We start from the raw sequence: 27,177 nt of genomic DNA, 5'->3' as shown, positions 1-27,177 counted from the left end.
GTTCATATACCACCCCAGGATTAGGAAATGACAGACCTCAGACCATTAGCCTCTGCTCTGGATCCAACCACTTTGGGAACACTGAAAGCTTGCAGGACTCCAGCCCAAGCTGTCCCTGAAAAGCTGGAGTAACACAGTACTTGATACCCCAAGAAATCAGCAGCAGAACCAGGATAAACCTTCCCTCCAAAGTCTGAGGGTCTGGCTCTACCATCCAGTCTGAAGTCAGGAAGTAGACTGGGAGAATGAGTCAACAGAAAAAGAATACAAAAATAAGTTGTTCTGGACACAAGATAAGCAATGAAACTCATGTGTTCCCTCTGAACCCTATCATCAGGAATCAAAGAGGGAATCTCATTAGGCAGCAGGACAAGGAGTGGTCCTGTCTTTTTTTTTATTGTCATGTAAAACACTTCCATATTGGTCACTGTTGCAAGAGCAATTCATGCATAATCAAAACCCAAAATAATACCATAAATACATTGATGTGAAAGATGATTCCCAGTTCTTTCTCTAGAGGTGGAGAGCATTCCCTATCATAAATCTTTCCAGATTATCCAAGATCACTGTATTGCTGAGAGTAGTCAAGTTTTCACAGTTAATTATTGTATAATATTGCTGTTATTGTGTACAGTGTTCTCTCAGCTCTGCTTATTTCACTCTGCAGCAGTTCCTATAGATTTTTTCCAGATTTTTTTCTGAAATCGTCTTGCTTATTATTTATTATAGCACAATAGTCAACAGGTACCACAATTTGTTCAGCCATGCCCCAGCTGATGGAGGTCCCCTCAATTTCCAATTCTTTTGCACTACAAAAAGCTGCTAAAATAAATATTTTATATAAGTAAGTCCTTTCCCCTTTTTAGTATCCCCTTGCGGTGCAAATTCAGTAATGGCATTACCTGAGCAAAGAGTATGACAGTTACAAATTGCCCTCCAGAATGGCTGGATCAGTTCACAACTTCACCAACAATGCACTATTGTCCCAATTTTGCCACACCCTTTACCACTTTCCTTTACTGACATATTGGCCAATCGGACAGGTGTGAGGTGGTACCTCAGCATTGTTTTACTTTGCATTGCTCTAATTAAGGGTAATTTAGAATATTTTTTCATATGATTATTGATGGCTTTCTTCATCTGAAAACTGCTTGTTCATATCCTTTGACCATTTGACATTTGAGGAATGATTGCTCATATTCTTCTAAATCTGACTTCGTTCTCTATAAATTTGAGAAATTAGACCTTTATGAGAAATATGCCATACATTTTCCCCCAGGTTGTTGTTTCTCTTCTAATCTTGGTTAGAATAGTTTTGGTTGTACAAAAGCTTTTTAATATAGCCCAAATTATTCATTTTATATCTATAATATTCTCTATCTCTTGTTTGGTCATAAATTCTTCCCTTCTCCAAAGATATGTCAGGTAAAGTATTCTGAGTTCCCCTAATTTAGCTTTGGTATCACTCTTCATATATTCATTTTGACCTTATCTTGGTATAGGGTGTGAGATATTGGTCTACAGCTACCTTCTGCCATACTATTTCCTGATTTTCCCAGCAGTTTCTATTAAAATAGTGAGTTTTTATTCCATACGCTGTGATTTTTGGATTTATCAAACACTTGTTTGCTAAGGTCATTTACCCCTGCATTTTGTGTATCTAATCTAGTGCAATGATCTAACATTCTATATCCTGTCTGAGTGGATAAAGGATAGCAGTCCAGGCACGGGGGACAACCAGAAACAATGTGCAGGCTCAGGAAATGGAAAGTCTCTTTGTGGAATGGCCAGGAGGCCAGCATCACTGGACTGAAGGGTGTGTCTAGGGAGTGAGGTGTAAGAAGGCTGGAAGGGCTGGGTCACAGAGGGCCTTGAAGGCCAAACAGAGCAATGAGCATATACTCCTGGAGGCCACAGGAAGCCATGGGAGTTTACTGCATTTTAGGAAAATCACTTAGTGGGCTAAACAGAGGACAGATTGGGGAGACGTGAGGCTGGCTTACTCAGCAGCACAACAGCGCAACAATCCAGGAATGAGGGGATGAGGGTCTGCATGGGGGGAGCAGTGTTGGAGGAGAGAAGGGAGTGTATTTGAAAGAGGCTATAAAGCTAAGAGTTAAGGATGGCACCTACATTGCAAGCCTCAGGGCCTGAGAGGGCAGCAGTGTCCCACATTAATAGTTTAGAAGAGGGGAGGATTTTGAGGGGAAAATAATGAGTTATTTTGAACAGTGAGTTCAAGAAGTGTACTAGATATCCAGCACAGTGTCTGAAGGGCAGTTGGATATGTGAGACTGGAGGTCAGCAGAGAGGTTAGGGCTAGATAAGACTTTCGAATCATTAGCAGAGGATAGCAATGGCATGAACTCCGCTGGAGGGATAAGATCGCCAAGTGAATAGTCAGAGAAGGAGGCTGGCGAGTCCTGAGGGACCTCTGCAGGTTAGGGGCATGACCTGAAAAGAATGGTCAGAGAGGAAGAAGAAACAGGAGAGGTGTCCCAAAAACCTAGCGGAAAGGGAACATCAAGAAAAAGAGTGTCTAAAGCTGAAGAGAGAGAAAGGACAATGAGGATCAAGAGAAAGCCAATAGATGTGGCAATAGAGAGCTCATTGGGAACTTTGGGGGAAGTGGTTCCAATTGAACATGAGATTGGAAGCTGACCTGTGTAGGGAATTAAGAAAAAAGAGAGAGGGAAGAAAGTGGAGGCACTTTTGTAGACAGCCTTTTGAGATTAGCAACAAAGGACAGAAGAGTTAGTGCAGTTGGAAGGATCGAGTTAGGCTTTTTTGAAGATGAGAGAAACATGGGCATGTTTGTAGGCAGGGGGGAACTCTGATCAATGTAATGACCAACCAGGACTCCAGAAGACTCGGGGAAACATGCTACCTACTACAGAGGAAAAGACCAGTACAGAATGACACTTTATTTTTGGACAGGGCCAACAAGGAAATTCATTTGCTTGACTATACAAGTTTGTAATGGGGGTTTTGTTTTTCTTTCTTTATTGGTAAGAGGTAGAAAGAAGAACAGGACTTTTCTAATTAAATACTTTTTGTAATCTAAGAAATGTGAGATGAGGATGACCAGTTGGGAGGATGTCATAACAGGGATTCTTATCATGTATGAGTTGAATAGTAGCTAAGGTCCCCTCCAACTCTCAAATTCTGTGATTCTGTGAGGATGGCCTAAATCCTGTAATTAGGCAACTTGACTCTAGAACAAGAGTTCTTACTTGAGATCTATTAAATTCTTATTTTTTAAAATATGTTGATACCTATATTTTGATGTAATTAGTTCCCTTTGTAATTCTTTGTATTTTATTTATTTAAAAAGATTAAAAACTCTTAAAAATTAAATTATGATTTTAGGGGAATAAGAGGGGAATGAACATCAATTAGGAAAATCTATTTCTTATGTACATATTTGAATGGAAAACCATGATTAGCTTAAGATTTCTATGACATTGTAATGTTACAACTCTCTCCTATTTCCTTAAACTGAATACATAAATGAATCTGGGATTTCAATTTGAAAGTTTCTTGCAGTGATGGATAACACAACCCATTCACACCTGTTCATTATGTTTGCCGTTCATTCACAGCCTCTAAAAAGTTTACCACTGGGGGGTGGAAGTGGAGAGTGTGACTGCTGGAGGTGTTCTTCAATATCTGCCCAGATCCTGAGGCTGTAGATGGAACTCTGGGCCTGTCTACTTGGCAACCCTCATTCCCACCGTTTTGACCAGCGTATCTTCAGGGTCTGTCATGAAATCCTTTAATGACACCCTTTAGTTAAGTTTTTCTTCATTCTCTCATTGGTTATATGGTATAGCCTGCTCACTTTTCCACTGATCTCTGTGTGATTTTTTGGAGGCAGTAATGCTCCACTTGCTACCGTAAAGAAACACCAGTAAAAGATTTACAATGAAAATAAAGGTCATTGCTGTTATGGGAAGTTTGAGTCCAGAAAAAGTGTTCCATAATGTCCTAAAAGCAATCTAGCTGGCTCTCCTCCTTTTCATTTTTTTAAGTTATGGGACCAGTTCACTGTTTATCTGTATTATCTATACAAGATATGAATCCTTTGCCGTAAGCTTTATAGTGCCCACTCGAATGTTTTTTTTAAATTGAGGAAATAGATATTCTTCATCCATTTGGTCTTCCCTATGTGGATGGACAGGTCAAATTACAATGAATGATTACTGCTTCTTGCAAGATGTTCTCTAATTTCTTCAGGTTTGATTCAATCAACAAAATGTAATATGCAAAGAGGATCATCTGGAGGCACTTGCCATCCTTAGGAAACCCCTCTTTGATCCTGACTCTACATGAGATCTCTTCTATCACAGCGTCAAATGCTTTTAACCCGCCCCCACCCCCTTAAGACTCACTTGATACTGTCATTAGTCAATGAATCAAGTCTCCAAAGTAAGGAATCTGAAAAGATCTTGATATATGGATAAGAGATATCTTGTTGAGAATGATACTGTCAGGTGGGATTTTTTTCTATTGAGCCAAATGTTTCAGGTTTTTATTTTTTGTTTGTTTTTTATTTGTTTTTTAAAACTCTTACTTTCTATCATAGAATCAATACAAGTATTGGTTACAAGGCAGAAGAGTGGTATGGGCTGGGCAATTAGGGTTAGGGTTAAGTAACTTGCCCAGGGTCATACAATGAGGAAGTAACTGAGGCCAGATAGAACCCAGGACTTCCTGATACCAGGTCTGACTCTCTATCCTTGCTGCTCCTAACAAATGCTTGTTCATTATCTACGAACAGTTGACATCTTTCAGTCAATAGTGTAATGGTAAAGATGTAGTCACTGCTGACATTATTGGCCAAAGTCAGTTCACTGCTTAATAATATGCTCATCTAGTATCCTCTCTCTTTCTTGAGAGATGGCATTCATAGAACTTTTGAAGGAAGTAACGTGGCACCATGGATGGAAGTGAAGAATACCCAAGTTCAAATGTGACCTCAAACATTTACTAAGTTTTGTGATGGAAAAATTGCTTAACCTATTTGCCTCAGTTTCTTCATCAGTAAAACAGGAATAATAACAACATCAGTCTTAACCATAGTGAGGATGAAATGATTTAATGTTTATAAAAAGCACTCAGCACAGTGTCTGGCACATAGTAGGCTACTACAGAAATGTTTATTCCTTTCCTTTCCCTCTCCCCACTGTAGAATAGATGAGGGAATAGCTGTATAGATGAAGTGTTGATTTTTTTTCACTTAAAAAAAAATCAATAAAATTTGGAGGTTTCCCCCCATAGCTAAAAGAAAATCTCTTGCCAATTGATACCATCACATCTTCACTACCGATTTCTTCCACATATACTTGACCTGATCTAGTTGGTTTTTTCCATCTCTGTTCCCCTTAGTACCATTCAATCAAAGAGAACCTCTCCATGTCCCTATTCAGCTCTCTAAGACTACTGCAGAGGACCTGCCTTTCTACACTGGCAAAAGGTGTCTCCATAAAGAAAACTTTGTTATACATAAAAAGTCTGTCATGATTGCAAATCATTCAGGGAGGTTAACAGCTTTCTAATACTATTCACTATAAACTTGTAAAGTACATATCTTTCTCTTTATTTCCTCTCTGTCTGCTTTACTTTGAGACTTCTCAGACTTTTCCACTATGCCTCAGGGATCTTATCATTGGGAAATTTTTTCTTCTTATAAGATGGAATCAGACTTGGTACTCACCCCTCATCACCATCTCTGACCCTCTGATTGGAAGATAGAGCCATGAACTCCAAAACTTCCATTTAAAAAAAAAAAGGTAGGGATAGACATCTCCTCATTTATTTCCCACCTGACTCATCTACTTTAGGGTTTCTATGACTTGTCCATCATGCCCCAGGAGCCTCATCACTGGAAAATCTCATTATCTGGCAAAAGATGGACTAAGCCTTGGTAGTGACATTTTATCAGTACCCTCTTCCTCCCCAAGTTCTCCTTACTTTTGGGTATCATCTTTCCCCATTCAATTGTCAGACATTTGTCTTTCTTGTATCTCTGACACAAAAGAGGCACAAAACAAACGTTTGTTGACTGACTACTGAAGCCAACAATAGAGCATTCCTCCTCACTATATCTATTTATTCTACCAGTATAATAAAAATATCTATGAGATCAGCACTACTGAAATTACCCCCAAAAGGAAATGATACTACTGTCTTTCTAGTCAAGCCATGCATGGTTGAAAAGTTTGCAGAACTAGTTGACTTGTGCATATCTTCAAGAACTAAAGATTTGGAGCATTTACCTGAACTAAACCCAAAGTTCTTTGTTTTAGATTTGCCTAGAAATGTTTTGAGGAATAAAATTATAACCTTAAAAAATTAAAACTACATATTAAACAATGTAACAGACTTTTTACATTATGGTGTGTCGAAATAATTCCATTTAAGCCTTTGAACCAAAGCTACCAAGTCCAAATAAATTAATATTTCAAGGTTCTCTTGAGAACGATGGGGGGGAAACTTTAAGAGCTGGATCATCTGTTCTATCACTTCTTGACCCTCATTTACAGGGGTCTGTTGCTCATTTTTAACGCCGTTTCCTCCTGTTTTTCACTGTTGTTCTAACTTCCATCTCTGCGAGAGTCAGACGCTGACTTGGTTTCAGATCTCTGGAGCTCGGTCTCTTCAGACATCAGGCTTCTAGACAATTGCACTGATATGCTGTTAATCGTACCCTCGCCAGAGAGTGGCAAAAATGCAGAGTGACAGGGGAGCGCACACCCTGCAGTCCTTGGGGGGCAGTTTATGGGAATGATTCTTAAGCAAATTGGCACCCCATGCCTTCTACATGGCAAAGCAGCAGCGCAGTTCTAGAGAGAATGAGAGCAGCCAGGAGACGGTGGTGGTGTCTGTGAAGCAAGACCCATGTATCAGCCTCAGTTGTGTTTGGTACAACATTTTTTCCTGGCAATTAAATCATGTGAACGCTGACTGTAAGAACTGAAATCCGGGCATTCAACGGATAAATATAAACAGAGATTCATCTTAGTTTTCTACTCCTACTTTAGAAGAGTCCAGAAGAAGAGAGATGACCCCACAGGATGACAACAAGTACATGACCATTCAGGCCTTCCTTAAAGTTAATATAAAAATATTTCTTGTAAGGATCTTATTGAATTAAGTTCTTAATAGGCCTCAAAAATAATTTACTAGAATTACAGAATTTTAGAGATAAAGGGGCATTTTCAGATTATCTGGACCATTATACTTTACCAACTGGAAAATAAGTCACAGGCCAAATGTGGCCACTTGACTAAAGTCACAAAGCTAGTTAGGCCAATACCAAACCAGCCCCCAATCCAGTGTTAACATGACTTCTTACAAATATTTTTATATGACCCAATGGTTATAAAAGAAAGAAGATTTAAATCTAATGAAGCGATTCATGCTGAAAATAAACTTGTAGGTTTGGAATGCGGCCTTGACTTCATCCTACAATGTTATATTCAGACAACTGACTAAGCCTTTGTTTCTCCAATCAAGTTTGGTAACCTTTGCAGCAGGGGAGTTAAAATGATCGGGAGAGAAGAGTTCTGATGGTGTGCCAATGGACAATGGAAGGGAATTCAATAACAAGCTGGAGAGACAGTGGGCTTTTATCAGAACACTGCAAAGTGTTGGTGGCTACCCGTCAATGCTGAAGCCCCGTGTGTTACTGCAGAGTGTGCCTGAGTGTTTTCCCCACAGGCAGTATACTATTATCAACTCCCCCCATTAGCATGGAGGGTGGATAGTGAAGGTTCTAATGGAAGGCTGAGGGGATCCTATCCCGAGGCAAGAGCAGAAAGACAGCCTATCACTTCATGTAACGGCAGCCCATGTGTGACAAACCTGACCTACATTTCCCCTCTTTCTTTTTCACAACAGCCTGTCGCTGTTTTAAGGAGCTCTTTTCTGAGATACATAAAAGAAATGCGTGCTGGAACTGCCTAGTTAATGGGCTTTCCACAATATTTCTTAGAGCTGCTTTCTAAAAGAACAGTTTACACTAAGGATAAATTATGAAAAGCCAGCCTAAAATAAGACCAGAAGCATATGAAAAAGTACTTAAATAATTATGAAGTGTTTATAAAATTATCCTATACAGTGCTTCCTTTTAGACATTAATTATACAGTACATATACCTAAAATGTTATCAAAATATAGCACAGTATGCAATTCAAGTAATTAGAAGAATTGAATGAAAAAGGTTTTTAAATTATCAAAATAATATATAAACTAGAATAGTTTAACTAAAAATTTCATAATTCATTCTAAAAATCAGTTCCCAGAGCTTTGTAAAAAGAAGCTGATTCCTCTTAGTTCTATTAGCTTCCCAATGTATACACAGTAATCACTACTAAGAATAGAATGTAATTAAAAAACAATGATGGAGGAAAGACGGCAAGAATAATTTGGAACCAAAAAGGCAACACTGAAAAATGCTACTTCCCAAAGGCTGCAGACCCTCCTTCCTAGAGCTGCCACTGCTAGCCAGTGCCTCCACGGGGACCTACCGCGCCGCTGCAGGTCATACGCTTTTTTGGTCTCTTCATTCCCTAGAATTTTCCACGCCTGATCAATTTCGATGAACCTCTGCACATGCTCCTCCACAGCTCCTGCTGGCACATCTGCGCTCTGTTTGTCTGGATGATACTGCCAATCAAAGAGAAGGGGGAAAAGTTGAGTGGGGCAGGTGGGGGGAGAACCAATGAATATCTGAGATCTATGAGGGGGAAGATGATGGCATGAAGAAAAGTCAGACGCCAAGAGAAATGAGACAATAGTCTTGGGCACAAGGGGCTACTGCCAGGTGAGTTAGACCACTGGAGTAGCTCAAAGTCACCAGTGGCATGCTATGTCACAATGTACACATAACATTTTCTGGATAATTTGCTGATGGAATCACTGGTCTCATGGACAATTTACCTAGAGACTGACTAACAGAAAAAATAGGTACCTGCAGAGGAACAAAACACAGACAGGATAAGGAGAAGGGGGTTACAAAAATATCTGTAGATAAATTTATTAAAAGGTCACCATTGCTCAATTAGCTATAGATCTAATTACATAAAAACAGAACTAAATGAAATTCAACTATGACATATTTAGGAGAAATTATTAGTAAAAATATACAATGAAAGAATGAAATGAATTGATTCAATTTAAATCAATTGGTTAGTGAATTCCTTGTGTAATTTGTATTAATTATTTTAGGAAAATCTCCAGATCACTGCATGCAATTTCCAAACTTATCGGTCCTAAGTCTTTGCCAAAGATATATATTTCTCTGCTAGTTTAAATAAGTATTGAAACTGCTATGAATAGAGCTTTTAATTTTTTTCCCCTCTCCAATGTTGTATCACTGAGCTTCCATCCTCTAGTGTTCTGTTCTATTATTCTTTTCTCACATCTCCTTCCTTAATTCTCACCTCTTTCTCCAATCCCCTTTATTCTTGTTTTTCTGCCCCTTTTCTTTCTCCCTTAGAAGCATCCATAGGAAAGACAGATAGCATGCCTACAGATTTCCAGTAACATCAAAATGAGGAAAATTTATCCCCCTTTAGACATAATTCATGTAAAAAAATTGGAAAATAGCAACAGGAAATCAAAATGAATTTAGAAAGTAAACAAAGTCATAACAATAAATTTTCACCATAAGGCAAATCATGGAAAAAAATGTATCTCAAATAATCTGGTTGGTAATCACCCTAGAGTGTCATCTGAAAAAAGGTAATTATTTTATTATAACATATTTATATATAAAGGTATTTATTTTAAAAAAGGTTTTCATTTTAAAATTAAATTCTGGAGTTTGGGGAAAGGTTAAGAAGTTTCTATAGGTCTGTACAAAATTTTAAAGGAGAAAACAGTTAAATAACTAGAATCATGGAACCTTAAAGAGTTGTAAAGGATCTCAAAGTCCAAGTTCTACCTAAAGTATGAAGCTCTTGACAAGTCATTCTTTAGTCTCCCACGAAGACTTCCAGTGCTGGGTAAGAAACTTCCTATTTTCCCTCAGATGATTTTTTTGCATGGCTCTAACTATCAGGAACTTCTTTTTATTAGCCAAACATCTACCCATTAGTCCCCAGTCTATCCTCTGGGACAAAGCAAAACAAAGATAATCCTTCTTCTTCCAAGGTAACTTTTCACATATATGAAGATCCCAGTCTCCCCCAAATCCATTTTTTCCCCAAGAAAATTATGCTCAATTCCTTTAACCTGTCCTCTACTGACTTCTTAAGAGAATATCATATTAGTGTATTCAGCTTATATGTTCACCAATTGGATATATTTATGCTGATCAAATATTTCAGAAGTATTTTTAAAGCCATACAAATTATTACAAGTACCATAGAGCATTAATAATGTAATTTTCTGTCAAAGTGAAGTGGTAAATTATGATAATTACCAGGTAATAATCAATCACTAAACATGTGTAATAATTAAAAATATGAGGCTGCTAGTTGCTTTATAAATTTATTAAATCAAAGTAGTAGTAGTAAAGAGAGGGAAAGTGGGGGAGAAGCAGAGAGATACTTAGCTTACTAATCTATTGGCCACCATGATGAATTGAAGGCTCCCTCCATGTTCCAGCCAGAAGACCCCAAAGACCACCTGGTCTCTCCACTTATAAGCTCTTTTCTCTACCCACTAGCTCTCACATGTCACATCTCAGGAACCATAGTTTCTTAATTTGCCTGGGGCCACCCAGGGGGGAAGTGCCTGTGGAATAAGTTTCCTGTCTCATTGGTTCCTTGGTTCTTTAATTTCCCTTCTCTGAGGGCTTATCTATACCTGAATTTACTCGGTGGTCTTTGACCTCTAGGTCAAAGTGACATAATGGAGAGAGAAATTCTTTTCCAACAATCCCCCCTGTGATTCTATTGGGAGATGAGCATGCTAAAATCTCCCCAATTGAGGTCTTTGGGAGATTAACATGCCTAGTCTCCCCAATGAATCATTTCAAATAATCAATTTATACCTCTAAAGATTCTCTTACTAGAGGTGTATAAAATACTGCACTTTACAAAAGAGGAATTACAACAATTTGGGAATAAGAGGAAAAAAAACAAAAAATGGTTGATAGACACATTGACAAAAAAGCCAATTAGGGAGCACTCCCTGAACTGAAGGGGGTTGAACATATCATTTATTTTCAGTTTACATTCAGAATTATATCCCAAAGTTCATTATATGCCAAAGTTCACTCTGGATCTTTTGATGTAGTGTGTGGTTTCCGCAGGCATCCTTATGTCACCTTCTCCAAAAGATTGTAAGGTAATTTTATAATCCCTCTGAGGAGGGTGTTGACCAACACCAGAATCACCCCAGGATACATAGCGGTGTTATCAAGTATATGAATCAATTATCAAAAGAAAACCCCCCAAAAAAAAAACCAATAGAAGAGAAAAAAATTAAATTCTGGATAAAAAATATGTATCAAAATCTTATGTATATAAAATTATGAGTAAAAAAGAATAAACCCATAACAGGTGTTTGAATCATCAGCAAGGCCCAATTAAAGTGGTTTATGTCCTACAAGCCTATAGAACAATTGCAGCAATGTTGCAGTTAACCACTGGCAGTCAGGATTATAGAAAACTGCCATACTATAAAAGAGAAGAGACTAGATTCTGAGGTAAAAGGGAAATATGATTCCCTGGTCTGATTTCACCTTCAATTTCAGGAATATGACAGCCAAAATGAAAGCCAAACTAAAGTACTTGTAGGAATCTGGCACAGGGAAGTCCAGCATCTGGATCTGTCAAACAGCTTCTTCCTAGAACCTCAAAACAAGTCCTCTGTTTTGGCACAGATCCTCATCAATCCACAAGGATTGTTGGTCTCCTCAACCTTGTTGGTCTTCTTTGCACTGTGCAGTGGCTCTTTTGTGATTCCTTCTTCTAAAATCAGATACATTTATTAGTTAAAGTCTCATAATACTTATCAATGGCAGGTTTCCATAGTCTAAAGCTTTTGGGTATGCATTGGAATTAGGGCTAACAGACATTGTAAACTTATCCTTCAAAATAAAAAACATTAATACTGATTCCATGTACTTCAAGTACAAAAAATAAGAAGAAAGAAAAAACCAAATATCCTATTGCAAATATGAAGAAAAACATAACAAAAATTTAAAAAATTAGGAATCCATAGTTTACTCACATTCCATATGATAATGTGTCAGCCAAGCAGAGACGCAATACAAAGGTATTTTTACTCAAAAGTGAGCTCTCTTTCCCCTCTAACTTGGCCATGATCCATGATGAGAGTGTACATAATTTTTTCACCAAATAAAAAGCTTGTTATAAACAGTAGTACAACAGCTAATGCAGATACTAAGAAGTACCACAATCTTCAAAATTATAAACCAGTCATAGGATGAGGGTACAAATAAAGACAATATAACAGAACATATATCTAATAGCCAAAACATAGTAAACTGAAAGTGAAATTGTGTAATGGAATATTTTAGATTAGATTAATATGTAAACTTAAAAATAAAACTAAATCTTTAAATCAATAAATGGCCTCCATGCTCTAGTCAGAAGACTGCAAAGACTACCTGGTCTCCACTTATAAGCTTTTTTCTCCACTCATCTCAGGATAATTTCTCAATTTGCCTGGGCCACCCAAGGCAGGCGGTGCCTGTGGAATCAGTTTCCCATCTTGTTAGTTCCTTGGTTTTTTAACTTCCTTTCTCTGAGGGCTTATATATACCTGAATTTACTCAGTGGTCTTTGACCTCCAGGTCACTGAGAGATGAAGTTAAACAAAGCGACATAATGGAGAGAAGGGGGAACCTTGGTGGTGCAGAGGTTAAGAGCCAGGCTTAGAAACAGGAGGTCCTAGGTTCAAATCTGGTCTCAGATACTTCCCAGCTATGTGACCCTGGGCAAGTCACTTAATCCCCACTACCTAGCCTTTATAGCTTTTCTGCTTTGGAACCAATAAACTGATTCTAAGATGGAAGGTGAGGGTTTATGGAGAACATCTTGGACACTAAGCTGCAAAGAGTATGTTTGAGGTACGTTATAAAGTGAATACAGTGCCACCTATCACTCCAGAGTTCTGCCATCTGCTCCAAAAAGGGGAGGAGAAAGGGTGTATGGCTTTGAATTCCTTTAGGTTCTTGGTATTCAATGCCAGAAGGAGAATTATTACTCTTACAGTTGTAGGCATGAAAATTTATGCTTGGAAAAATTTATGGGCCATTTTCTTTTAAATATCCAAAAGGTTATGCTAGAAATAAATTCAAGCCCTTAAACTCTTCTTCCCTTTTGATAAGTTGACTGCTTTTACTTCTTCAACCCAAGTACTTGTTAATTCATTTCCCAACTCTCTCAGTCACATTTAATGAATTACCCCCCTATGACTCTAAACACATTTGCCAGCAAAACTGAGGGTGCCTAACATTGCTTTAAACTGCTTTTCTTTCTCATGTTCTCTATATAAATATAATTTGCCCCTTAACGCCTTACAAGAATCATCTTCACTAAAGTAATAAATACCAAAAGACCCTTGTGACTCACTTTAAACAAAGTTTTTCTATTACAAAGTATGGCTCCACTACAGTTCTATTCACAATGTCTCTTCACATAATATGTGAAAGGCAGCATTAGTTTTTCAAGGTTATCCAATAAATCCAGTTAGTGACTACTTTAGAAAGGATTCAAGCTCAACACTTCCTGCCTCCAAACTCACAACTCTGTCTACTATACTGTGGGGACCAGAGTTGGTGGAGATAGCACCTACTAGTTGCAGATGGAAAGGCAAGATATCAAAAGGGCTATTCCTAAATGGGTACGATTTAGGAACAGGTTACTCAGGGAAAGAGAGTTCAGATTCCAGGGGTGTCTGTTGTAGGAAGAAAGCAAGATGGAGTTGGGGAAGAAATAGCCTGGGACTTTCTTTAAAAAAAAAATTTAGGGAGCAGCTGGGTAGCTCAGTGGATTGAGAGCCAGGTCTAGAGACGGGAGGTCCTGGGTTCAAATCTGGCCTCAGACACTTCCCAGCTGTGTGACCCTGGACAAGTCACTTGACCCCCGTTGCCCACCCTTACCACTCTTCTGCCTTGGAGCCAATACTCAGTATTGACTCTAAGAGAGAAGGTAAGGGCTAAACAAATTTTTTAACTTTAATAACATTTTTCATTGTTAACTTTAAGTCAACAAAAACCCCCCAACATTTTTATATTGAGAATAATAATAAGGAATGTATAAAAAACTGGGAATCTCTATATCACTAGCTTTTTAAAAAATAAGTACATAATTCTATTACTTTAAAAACTTTTATTTGTCTGTGTTCCTTCTAAACTTTCTTCTATTTTCCTGTGTATTTAAACACACACACACACACACACACACACAGACGTGTGTGTGTGTGTGTGTGTGTTTCAATGACATCAATATTGGTTAGTGACTACCCCAATTAAACCAAAAGGGAGAGGAATACCTCATGACAATAATCATAGTAAAAGAAAGCAAAACTACAAAATGGTTATATCAAAAAATTAATATGTCTTTCTGTACCTTAAGTCAATTATCCCTCTCTCAGGAGGCAGGTAACGTGGTTCATCATAAATCTCCTAAAGATGAGATAAGTCATTGCTTGTAACAGATTTCTTAAGTTCTTTTTTTTCAAAACAGAATCTTTTACTCAGATTCCAAAATAAGGTTCCAAAGGGAAAATATCATTTTCTAATAAAGAAAAAAAATCTTTCCAAATGGACACAGGAAGGAAGTTCAGAAAGAAGGAGGAATGCACCTGTCCATCCAGTTGATCCCACACTCCAAGTTTTAGGAACAATAAGTAGGTGGGAGAAGGGCCCCAAAAATAATGTTTACGGAAATGATGCAGAAGCACTGAGAAAGGAGGGGGCCAGGCAGGGTCAGTACAAAGAACATGGAGTTGGGAGGACATTTCCTAAGCACCATTGTTGATAACCATGGATACCTTTTCTATCCAAAGGATTAGTGTCTTTGGGGGCACCCTCAGTGCTCTTCATACAAAGATTCATGGTGTCCTCTCCATCTAATGGCAGTGAAGCCCTACATCTCTGGCATCCTGGTGTCAGTCCATTTACAAAGAAGCTGGAGTGGTCTTTCCCAGCCAGGGCAGTTAGTTCAACAGGCCCAATACTGATAAAGATTTTCCTTGTTGGCCCATATGATGGGCAAGTCCTTTTAGTTGATTATGGCCTTATCCTGACAGGTCCCCTAGGCCAGGAGGTTGTATTTGTCAGCATGCTATCTGGCTCTGCATATACTGCAGCACCGCAGGGTGGAGAACTCAGGACACGTACCACTGTCCAGGATCACCGCTCTGTTCTCTCCACCCAAGTCTTTTAAAGCTGTTCTTGACAAGGTTGTACTTAAAGAAATTGTTCTCTTTTGAGCTCTCAATCATACTTCTTAAGACCATGACATTGTTTCTTTCATAATTGCTTTTGGCAAAAAATATTCCTGCATTATTACATAGATGACAACTGGTTCAGCCTTAAGGTGCACCTTAGTTTCTGGTTCTTTGTTTTTCTTTAATCTTTGAATCAACCTTTCAGAATCAGGAATTTCTTTTGCTTTTGAATATTTCTTTCTCAATGCCATCCCTTTTTAACCTCCTCCTCCCTATATTCCTGCCTGGTTTCTTGCTAAATGTGATGTATTTCTAGACCAAACTCTGTGTAATAATTAAAATTGGGTGGCCAAATGTAATAGTTAAAAATTTGGTTTGACAAAAATAATAATGGTTAAAAAAGAATTGTTGTGGTTGCCGTTTATAAGAATTAAAGTTAAACTATTAGTCAGTAGACTGTTAGTAGCTCTTAATAATTCAATACAAATAAAGTAAAAGGAGGGAAATAGAAAATATTTCCTAGCCTACCACCCTAGAGCTCCTATCCAAAAAAATTCAGCTTGCTCCCCTATAAAGTTCAATCTCCACGTGGAAGTCTGGTAGCCTCTTCAACAAGGGTCTCACCAGTGTAAGCCTCTTCCTTCAGCTTGAGTTACAACACAGAATGCTCTTTCAGTCCAACTCACCAATGTGGAATGTATCTTTGTAAAGTGCCTCACAAAATGAATCACAGAAAAGCCTCCTCTTCAGCCAAATTCCTCCTAAAATACCTCCTCAGGAGTCCCTGGGCTGGCTTTTTTATAAGCAGTTTCTCCAGGTCACTTCCTGTGAACCAGTTAGCCTCCCAATTTGCCTGGTACTGACCAGGGGGCAGTGCTTGTGGTCTTTGGAGGTGAGAACATTTTTTTTTTAAAGGCTCTTACTAAGTGTGAAAGGAAGGGTACTTTAAATTCTTGATTGATTAACTTAAAATAAACAAGGAGAGTTTTAAATTCTCTTTCACAGCTTTCAACTTTCCTTTGTCCTACCTTAAACAGTGAGATTTAACTCATGAAACTGGGCATACCCTTTTACCAGCTGCCATTATTTGTCCTATATTCCAAAGAGACCAAAGAGGAAAAAGACTCACAGAAAAATATTTGTAACAGCTTTTTCTGTCATAATATAGAACTGGAAAGTAAGAAGGCATATGGCAATTGGGGAGTATAATGGAATACTATTGTGCCATAAGAAATGACAAAAATGATGGTTTCAGAGAGACTTGGGAAGACTTGTATGAATTAAAAACAGTCAAGAAAAAAAACAGAACAATTTCTATAATAACAATATTGTAAAGATAAGCAATGCTGAGAGACTTAAGAACTGAATAATCACTAACCAAACATGCCACTCACCACCTGAGAGGAGAAGGATTCATGAAGAGGAGTGAAATACATTTTTGGCCATGAACAATAAGGGAATTTATTTTGCTAGATGGTGCTTCCTTTGTTACAAAGATTTCATTTATCTCTTTTTCTTTCTATCTAAAATTAGGTGTGGGGGTCAGCTAACCAGGTCTTGTATGGTCTTGTTAGGTCCTTGAACTCATTATTGAGCTGATTTTGGCAATTTTTCTTTGATGTCGGGGCTCTGAATTTTAGTGTGACTTTCTTGCGAACTTCCTTTTTGACATTTACTTCAAGAGGTGACCTTTAGGTTCTAGTTTTACTTTCTCATTGTGACAGATTGACAGTTTTTATTCATTATTTTTTAATATAGTATCTATACTTTTTACTATGATTTTTTAGGGAGCCCAAAAATTTATTCTTGACCTGTTTCTGGGGGTAGTTGCTTTTCATGGGAAATATATTACATATTCAGGCAGCTAGGTGATACAGTAGACAAAGATGATGATGATGATGATAAGCCAGGAAGAGTCACCTTCCTGAGTTAAAATCTGGCCTTAGGCACTTACTAAAGATGTGACCCTGGGCAAGTCGCTTATTTTAACCCTGTTTGCCTCCGTTTCTCATCAGTAAAATGAGCTGAAGAAAGAAATGCCAAAGCCCTCCAGTATCATTGCCAAGAAAACCCCAAATGGGCTCATGAAGAGCTGGACATGACTGAAATGACTAAACAACTATTTTTTTCAGTCTTTTAATTTTGTTCTAATAATTCTTACTATCTCCTACAGTAATTAATTTCTGTTTGATGCATCCTAATTTTCCAGGAATCCATTACATAGGTAAGTTCTATCACTTTCTGTTCTTCTAATTCTTTCTTCCAGAGCTTTTATTTATCTAACTCTCTCTTCATTTCTTCTAGGTATTCACATAGCCAATTTGGAAAACCAGTTTTTCCCTTTGAGTCTCTTCTTGTATTCTTATGGTATAACTTCTTTACTCATCTTTCTAGTCTTAGCCTCTACCTCACTGCTGCCCTTTTGGAGAGAACATTGGGCTGATCTCAACTGCCATCATTTAAGTTCTTCTACAACTCCATTATTCAGAGTGCCTTCTCAGTGGCACCTCAGGACAGAGTGCTAGGAAATCTGGAGCCTCCAAATCTGGGAAAGCTTGGCATAGCCCTTCTAGGACCACACTGGCTGATGCTTTGCCCAGTCATTTCCAAGGTCTCCTCTTGTACTTCTGGGAGTGATTCGACTCTTATTTTTCTCTCAGTCCCTGGCTTTCTTACCAAAGACAAAACTGGCAAGTATAGCATCGTCAACTTTAACTTATCCACTCTATTTTGTGCAAGGCCAACCTGAAAAAAAAACAACAAACCAGTCCCTTGATATTGTAATAAAGCCTCTCATTCAGTCTGAAGACTTGACTTGCATTTTGTGGAATACTATCTTAAGGATCACAAACGTTTACTACTCTGTAATCTAACATCTCTCAAAAGTAGTTTCCTATATCCTGAATTTTGAACCAAAACTATGCAAATTCAGTTTATTTAAACAATGGGAAAGAGCAATTTAGGATGCTTCAGGAGCCAAGGACAAGGGAGTGATTTACTTAAGACTTCTTCAACCTTGGGAACCCAAATGAAATTGATATCTCCTCTATAAAACCATATCTGATGATGCTAGCCCTTTTTTTTCTCCTCTAAATTCTCATCACACTTTATGGCCTATAATATTCATTTGACTATCATACTATGCCTTGTATTTTTATTTATTTTTTGCATATACCATCTCTCCTCATCTAATTTATAAGTTATTTTAAGCCTCAGGCGACAACTAAACTACTAACACATCATAATATTCATTATAAAATTCCTGAGTTGAATAAAATAGGATATATTTTCAAGAGCATTTACCCAAGCTTAATCACAGGCAAAGAAAACCAGAGAAGTACCTTAAGGAAGGATTCACAACAACAGAACTCAAAAAAGTGGGTATAGTTAGTATATGACAACTTATGTTTAATTACAAGAAAAATTTAAATTATTTTATATGGTCTCTGCTTCAAAAATACAAATCTATAAAGCAATTGCCAATGAAAGATTCAGTAAATAGAAGTTATAGTCAAAAAGAAAAGCATTCTTCTCAGAGATGCACTATATAGAAAGGAATACTGACCAAATTTTTCCTAACCCTATCTGTCTACAGAGATAGAATCCCAGAATCAGTATTAATGGCATCATCTTCATATAATAAAGACAAATATTCATCTGTTTATGATATAATCTACCCTGATTACTCAAGCTAGTGGAAGAGAATATACACATAATCTAAAAATCTTTTATGACTGACTTCAGAATGAAACAAGAGAGACAGATACTCAAATATTAACTTCATATGTGCCTGGGGCCAACTGTTAGGGGTTCAGGACCATTCCTGAAGCATGGTAGAGAAGCTGATGGTTATAATTCATTTGCTGAAACATAATGAAAGCTTAACTATATAATGTTTACTCAAATAATTTTTTTGAGTGAAAAAGCACATAAAAGGGAGGAAAACACTGGCAACAACCATTTAAATAAACGTGTTTTAACAAAGTTTGCTGGAAATGCATTTCTTTAGTTACTTATTGCTCCTACCAGTATAAAGATACTATGAAGAATAATAGTGAAATAGAAATTTATGTTTATATTAGGCTATGAGCTTTGGTGGAAAGTACATTGCGCCAGAAGTCAAAAGACCTGATTTTTGAGCCTTTTTACTGCTGCAACTTAAAGAGTTTGATGACTTTGAGTAAGTTATAATGCCTTCAACTTCAATTTTCTATTCTACAAAATGAAGGAATTAGACCACCTCGGTGATTCTCAAACTTTTTGCAGTAGCAGAACCTTTGTGGTGTCTCCTTCTATCTTGTTTGCTAGATCAGTCCCCAGATCACAACCTGTAAAAATGGGTGTCCCTCAGGGTTGTTTTGGGGCCTCTTCTCTGCCTATACTATTTCACTTGGTGATCTCATTGGCTCCCACTGAGTTAATTATCACCTCTGCTGATGATTCTCAAAGCTAACCTATCCTGCTCCAAACTCTCCACTGAAAGGCCAACTGCCAATCTCACTTCTCTAACTGCCTTTCAGACATCTCAAACCAAATGTTCAATATATGTCTTAAATACAATCAAAATGGAACTCATTTTTTTACTCCCTAAATTCTCCTCTTCCTCCCCTCTCCTACCTTACTTATTGCTTGAAAGAACAGTCCCTAGACTCAAAACTAGGAGTCATTCTGGATTTTCTCTTATCTCTCATTCCTCATGGCCAAGTTTTTGCCAAGGCTTCTCGATTTCACCTTTGCCTCACCTATTACATGTGCCCCCTTCTCTCCTCGGGCAGGTCCTCATCACTTCTTGCCAGAACTATTATAACAACATGCTTATGGGACTGCTAGCCTTAAGGGTTTCCCCACTCTAATCCATCCTCCATTTGGTTACCAAAGTGATTTTCCTGAAATAAACATCTGAGCATCATTTTACTTCCCTACTCAATAAACTCCATTGACTTCCTCCTGCCTCCAAGAGCAAACACAAAATGTTTTGTTTGGCATTCAAAGACTTTCATAACTCAGCCCCTTCTTACCTTCTAGTTCTCTTACACCTTGCTCTTCCCTCCTCTGATGTGTCTAGTGGCTTCCTTCAATTCTCAACTAAAACCCCATCTTCTACAGGAAGCTTTCTTCAACCCCTCTTAATTCTAGTACCTCCCCTCTGTTAATAATTTCTTATTTAGGGGGCAGCTGGGTGGCTCAGTGGAGTGCCAGGCCTAGAGATGGGAGGTCCTAGGTTCAAATCTGGCCTCAGACACTTCCTAGCTGTGTGACCCTGGGCAAGTCACTTGACCCCCATTGCCTAGCTCTTACCACTCTTCTGCCTTGGAGCTAATATACAGTATTGACTCCAAGAAGGAAGGTAAGGGTTTAAAAAATAATAATTTCTTATTTATCCTAAATGTAGCTTGCTTTGTATATTTGATTGCATGTTGTCTCCCCCATTAGACTGTAAGCTCCTTGAGGGCAAGGGCTTTTGTTTGCCTATTTTCGGATCCCTATACCTTAGGATAGTACCCAGCAATAGCAGGTATTTAATAATGTTTACTGATTGATTGATCACTATGAAAAAATGGAAATTAAAAAAAAGGAAAAGTATTCAGTAAGTTCCAAGTAAATATTTTTAAAAATCCTACTACTAGTGGTAATAAAAGGCTGACTTTTAAAGATTATTGAATGTCAAAATTGTTCTTTATCTAAACTCAAAAAATTGGGCAAAAGCCAGGAATATGGGCCCTACCTTCATATATATTCATATATTCAAAACTCTGCTCATCTCTATTTATTATATAGAACATGAAGAGGAATTACCTAAAAATCAGGATTGTTTTCCTTTCTTCAAACAGCCTTTTTCACCGAATAAGTTAAATGAAGTTGTATATGAAACTAGATTTGGTCATTTATTCTATGTTAATATGACAGTGAAAGTGAGGGGAAGACCAATTCTGTTTCCTACAGAAAATACCAGAAGAAAGAATGGAGACAGAAATGGAATGCCATGTATGAAAAAGAGGAAGAAGGCCAGTTTAGCTGGATCATACAGTGTTGGAAGAGAGTAATAAATAATTACCTGTCAGTCACTAAACATTGATTAAATGCCAGCTATGGGCCTGGTAGTATGCTAAGCTCTAGGGATACTGGAAAAATAAAAAGGCAAGCAAGATATTTCCTACACTCCAGAAGTTGGTAATCTAATAAGCGGCAGCTGGGTGGCACAGTGGATAAAGAGCCAGGGCTGGAGAAAAGAGGTCCTGGGTTCAAATCCCACCTTAGGTTCTTCCTAGCTGTATGGGCAAGTCACTTAAGCCCATTTGCCTACCCCTTACCACTCTTCTACTTTGGAACTGATACTTAGAAATAATTCTAAGACAGAGGGTAAAGGTTTAAAACAACAACAATCTAATGAGAAAGACAACAAGCAAACAAAAGCACATTATATATAAGGAAAATAGGAAATAATTAAAAGAAGGAAGGCACTAAAATTAAAGGGCGTGGATGGTCTGAAAGGCTTCCTGCAAAAGATGGAATTTTACTTGGGACTTGGCTAGTAGCTAGAGATAAAGAGGGAGAGAGTTCCAAGCATAGAAGAATGCCAGAGAAAATGTCCAAAGTCAAAAGATGGAGAATCTTTTTCGAGTATCAGCATGGAAACCAGTGTCACTAGATGGAATAGTGTCAGGGAGTAAGACTGGAAAGGTAGGAGTGGGGCTAGGTTATGAAGGACTTTGAATGCCAAAGAGAGCATTTTTGTATTGGCTTTTGGAGGCAATAGGAAGCCACTGGAGTTTGTTGAATGAGGGAAGGAGGGTGTGATGAAGTGGGTCAGGAAAATCATTTTAGCAGCTGAACAGAGGATGGAATCGAGTAGGAAAGAGATTCAAGGCAGGCAGATCCATCAGTAGCTATTATAGTAGTCCAGGCATGAAGTGATGAGGGGCACTAGAGTGACAGAAATGTCAGACACAAGAAGGGGATGCATTTTTTTTAAACATCTTGGCTTTATTAGGAAATAAAAGATAATGAGAGAATATCACTAAGTACTAACTTATATGCCTTTTTTCCCCATGCATATATAATTTTTTCATGGGAAGAAATCTACATATTTATTGAATTTTCTTGCTGAAGGTATGATAAAGGGAATGGGCAAATTTTCATAAATGATATTCTTGACAATCACGCAACTAACTCAAAGATATAAAAAATTCATATCATACAGTATTTATTGGTGATTAAAAAAAAAGAGCACTTGATTCAATAGGGCAAAACACTGCCTTAAAAGACTTTATCCAAAAAGGGCCTGCCATATATATCTCAGTCACAAATGGTTCCTCAAAATATTTTTTAAAGAAATAACTATATACAACAGAAGTTCAGTTTCATATACAATCTTACATATTAAAAGTTTCATGTTTGTTGAAAATTTTCAAGTTTCTAACAAAAAAGAAAATTTAAATAGGTAGATTTTACTACATGACATGCTGTATAAACCAAAATATCCTGTGGAATTCAGTTGCTATTATTTCTATTATTGAATCATCTGTAATTTGAATTCTTTTGACACTGTGATATTTCATGACTTATAGCTACAATATTACTTGGAAAATTCTAGTGTTTAAAATATATTAATTTTTGTGGCAGTAAAGAGATTGGCATAATTAAATGCTCTTTCCCAATGCATTTCAGCCAGATTGCCTCCTCCTATTTAGTTTTGGCCTAATTCATTATCCATCAATAACTTCAATCTACTGAAGGGGATATATTTGAGAGACTTTGCAAAGGTGAAATGGACAAGCCTAGACAACAGCCTGGATTTGGGGCAGTGCAAGTGAGGAATCAATCCTCAGTTTTGAACTTGAGCAGATAGAGGAATGTGGTGTTACTCTTGATAATAAAAGGGAAGTTAGGATGGAGCTAGGGTTGTGGGGAAAGTATGTGTTCCATTTTAGACATAGTGATTTACAGATGCCTACTGAACATCCAGTTTGAGATGTCTGAAAGGCAGCTGATGATGTGAGATTGGAGGTCAGATGGCAGAGTTTGAGGAAAAGTAAGGTTTGAGAGCCATCAGCATAGAAATGGTGCTTAGCTTCATAGGAGATGATAAGATCACTAAAATGAAGTAGTATGGGAAAAAAGGCCCAGAAAGGTAGAGCGGAGCCAAGTTGTGAAAAACTTTAATTATCAAATAGAAGAGTTTATATTTGATTCTATAGAAAATAAGAATACACCAGCATTTTTTTGAGTGGTGACAAAGAATGCCACAATTAGAGCTATGATTTAGGAAAATTATCTTGGCAACTGTATAGAAGACAGACTGGAAAGGGAAAGACTTAATGAAGGAAGATCAATTAGGAAGCTGTTATGGTAGTCATGGTAGCAGGAAATGAGAGCCTGAGTTAGGTTGGTAGAATGAGGAGAATGAATGGAACCAATGTGAACACTGTGGAAATGCTACCAACAAGACTTGGTAACTGATTGGATAGGTGGAATGAGGGAGATAAAGAAGCTGTGAGTGACTCAAAGACTGTAAACCTGGGTGATTGAAAGGATAGTGGTACTCCCAACAGGGGGAAAAAAAAGTTTAAGAAAAGGATGGGTTTAGGAGGAAAACTAACAAGTTGTGTTTTGGACAAGTTGAATCTGAAGTGTCTGTGTGTACTGCGTTCAAAAGCTTAACAGATTACAGTATTAGATCTAAGCAGAGAATATAAGGCTCAATATATGGATCTGAGATTCATATGCAGAGAGACGAAAATTGAAGCAATGGGACCTGATGAGGTCATGAGGAAATAGATAGGATGTAGATGATGATTCTATAAAAGCAAACTTTTAAGGAAACAGACAGGTAGACCTTTTATGAATTCTAAATTTGGGATAGCCAAGTTTTTAATAATAGACTGTCAAAAGGGAGAGATTTTATTCAAATTTTGGTCTTTGTTCAAACATTGGGTTCACGTGTTCTATAAATGATACATGTTTTATAAATGATATTATAAATGATTATAAATTATAAATAAATTATTTACAAATGATATAAAATTTTATAAATGAAAGACTGACATAATATGGTTGGCCCAATTGCCTAAAAACAATGAATTACTGTTAAGTCAGAAAGTTAATGCTTTGTAGAAAATTTTCACTGACAGATGCATCACTCCATGTATATACAAAAAAGCCCCAACAAAACTTGAATGACTGGCATACTTCAATTATGCTAACCTATAGCACTACAAGGAAAATTTCATTAAGTGTTAAAGCCAGAATATTTTTGACATTTCATATCTTTTGTACAGTAATCATAAATGCTAACTTCATTTCATTGTTTGCACAAATGTCCATGTGTTTTATCATGTGCATTTTCTGATGAAATTGCAACACTATTCCATTGACATTTTAGCCTTCTGGTTCATAAAGCAAAGCTACCATTAACATCAGGTTTTACATACTGAACATTGTAATGTTCAGTTTTGTTGTCATTGGAATTTGCTGTTATGTATTTGTAACTATAGATAACAAGAAAAAAATGTAGCCATAATCAATAGGTTTAGGAAAGGGCCAGGGAGAACTTCGCTGTTATGCTGGGCATATGCGACACCTCTGTAATTTAGTCTAAGAGCACTATCTAGGGCACCGAGAGGCAGAGACTTGCTGAGATCAATACATACAGCACTTGTCAGAACTTGGATTTGAACTCAAGTTCAACTGATTGTGATGTCATTTCTCTACTCTGGGCTGCCTTTTGTCAATTATGTCTAATTTATAAAAATGTCTTTCAATAATATATAATGAAGCATTAAAATCTATCACATGGTAAAAGATTTTAAAGGATTTCATATGAGGAATGGGATATACTCTGGTGGTGTCAAACTCAAACAGAAATGGTGCCATTAATCCTTATATCAGGATTCTAGCCAGGATGCACAGACTTAAGTCTTAAATGTAATGTTATCTACATTTTGTTGTATTTTTATTTATTTTGTTAAATATTTCCTAATCATTTAATCTGTTTCAGCAGCACTGAGTGTTACAGACCACATGCTGTGTGAGTGATATCTCTGGTCTAGTGCAGAATGGACTAGTGTAGAAAAGTTATGGACTACTTCTGCCTCTGACATACTCTGGTGCTGTGTACCATGGACAAATCACTGAACCTCAGTATACCTAGGAAACAATTTAAGTCCAAGTTGGACAGGGGCAACAGATCTGTCTGGGTGGCAAGCACTTCTACAACAGGAGCGCCCTGTACTAATGAATTCACATGAAGCAAACAATTTAAAATGTTACCATCTCTACAAAAATCCCTCTAACCAGGCTGTGTGGTATAAAACCAAATGGCAGCAGTAAAACCAGCCAAGCAACCAAACGGACCATATAGCACAGCCATGAAAGCACTGAAGTCAAGAAGGCAGTGGGCAGGATGAGGGAGGAGGTTTTCTCAGTGGTATCTTTGAAGCACCTAGTCTAGGTCTAGATTCAGGATTCAGATGGAACTGTCCTGGGGCAGTTTCATTCAGGATCAGGGGTGAAATGGAAGAGGGAGGACTGTAATGGGCAAAGGGGAGGTAAGGTCATATTGGAAGCCAACCAATGACTGATGACTACAGGAAGAACACTCATCTTCCAGACCTAAGACTAGCTGATCATTAAGACTAACAGCCCCCAGGGGTCAAACTGTATGTACTCATGTAATTCTCTGCCTTTTGTAACTCATGTCACACTGCCTCATGTCATTCTTTAAAAAATAAGTTCCATGGGTAAAGGGTTTCTTCACTTAGAATTCTTTATAAAGATGGAACCATCGCCCCCAATGTAAAAGGAATGAAGATGTCTTTCATTTATAGAAATACATATGAGAGCTCCTGACAGCCAGCTCCAAATAGAGTAAGTCACTATGGATGACATTATAAGGGTCTGCTTTAATGTCTTCATGAATTTGCTTCTACAAGATTCTGTTCTCTCATGGATAACATTCTAATAAAAGCTTTCATTTCATTTATCCAACAAATATTTTATTAAACACCTGCTAGGAGTGAGGCATTAAGCTAGGGTTGTACTAATACCAAGTTAGTATGGCCTCCTATTATTTCTCCATGACACTAGCAGATTGTTGTTTTTCTGAAAATACTGAAAATAAAAAGCAAACCATCACTTATGAACAGGATGCATAAAGCATTATCAGTAATGTAAAGGTTATTCTAGGATGTGGATTCTAGTTGCAGAGAAGTTGCCTTTTTTTCCAGCTAACTTGAGGCTAGTGCCTTGTTTTTTTTCATTTTTGTCTTTAGCACACAGCATTGTGCCTTGCACTTCCTAAGTGCTTACTGAATATTTGATGATGTGAAATCAATACTATAGTAAATTAAATGAGTAAGATTTTTTCTAACTAAAATCATGAAACCATAACTTTTATATTTATCTAACTTATTTTTAATTCACTTACTTAGGGAAGAGACCTATCTAACATTCCTCGATTAAAAGCTAAGCTCTTCAGAATTATTTGTCCAAACATTTACCGGATACCTACTGTGTACTAGACACCCGTATAGACATCTTTTCTTCAATACTCCGCAGAAAATGTATGTATACCAAGTCACTTGACTCAAAAGCATTAGTAAAGGGTGCATGAGAAGGACCTAAGTGACAATGGAGATGTGAATCAAATCCAGTGGTAATTGAGGACCATTTTCACACAAAGAAGTAGGGTAGAGTATTAAGGGGAAAAAAGAAAAAAACTGTACAAGAAGAGTATAAGCTTTAAAGAAGAGTGACCATCTCACTCTCTCCTTGGGGCTGCTGTTCTATAACTAGGTTGGGTGA

The 27,177-nt window shown here is 37.5% G+C and overlaps 1 protein-coding gene across 1 annotated transcript in view; it reads right to left on the bottom strand.

Annotated features, from left to right (window-relative positions):
• The window catches only part of DNAJC24 (DnaJ heat shock protein family (Hsp40) member C24), a 75,899-nt gene that overhangs the window by 9,422 nt on the left and 39,300 nt on the right, over positions 1-27,177 (bottom strand). The window contains exon 3 of the mRNA XM_044681245.1: positions 8,532-8,670. Within this exon, the coding sequence (XP_044537180.1) occupies positions 8,532-8,670 (139 nt within the window). The remainder of the gene's footprint in view (positions 1-8,531; positions 8,671-27,177) is intronic.

This window comes from Gracilinanus agilis, chromosome 6 (genome assembly GCF_016433145.1).
Source record: "Gracilinanus agilis isolate LMUSP501 chromosome 6, AgileGrace, whole genome shotgun sequence".
NCBI classification, from domain to species: Eukaryota; Metazoa; Chordata; class Mammalia; order Didelphimorphia; family Didelphidae; genus Gracilinanus; species Gracilinanus agilis.
The sequence above is the reverse complement of the archived record's forward strand: the minus strand, read 5'-3'. Positions and strand labels throughout refer to the sequence as shown.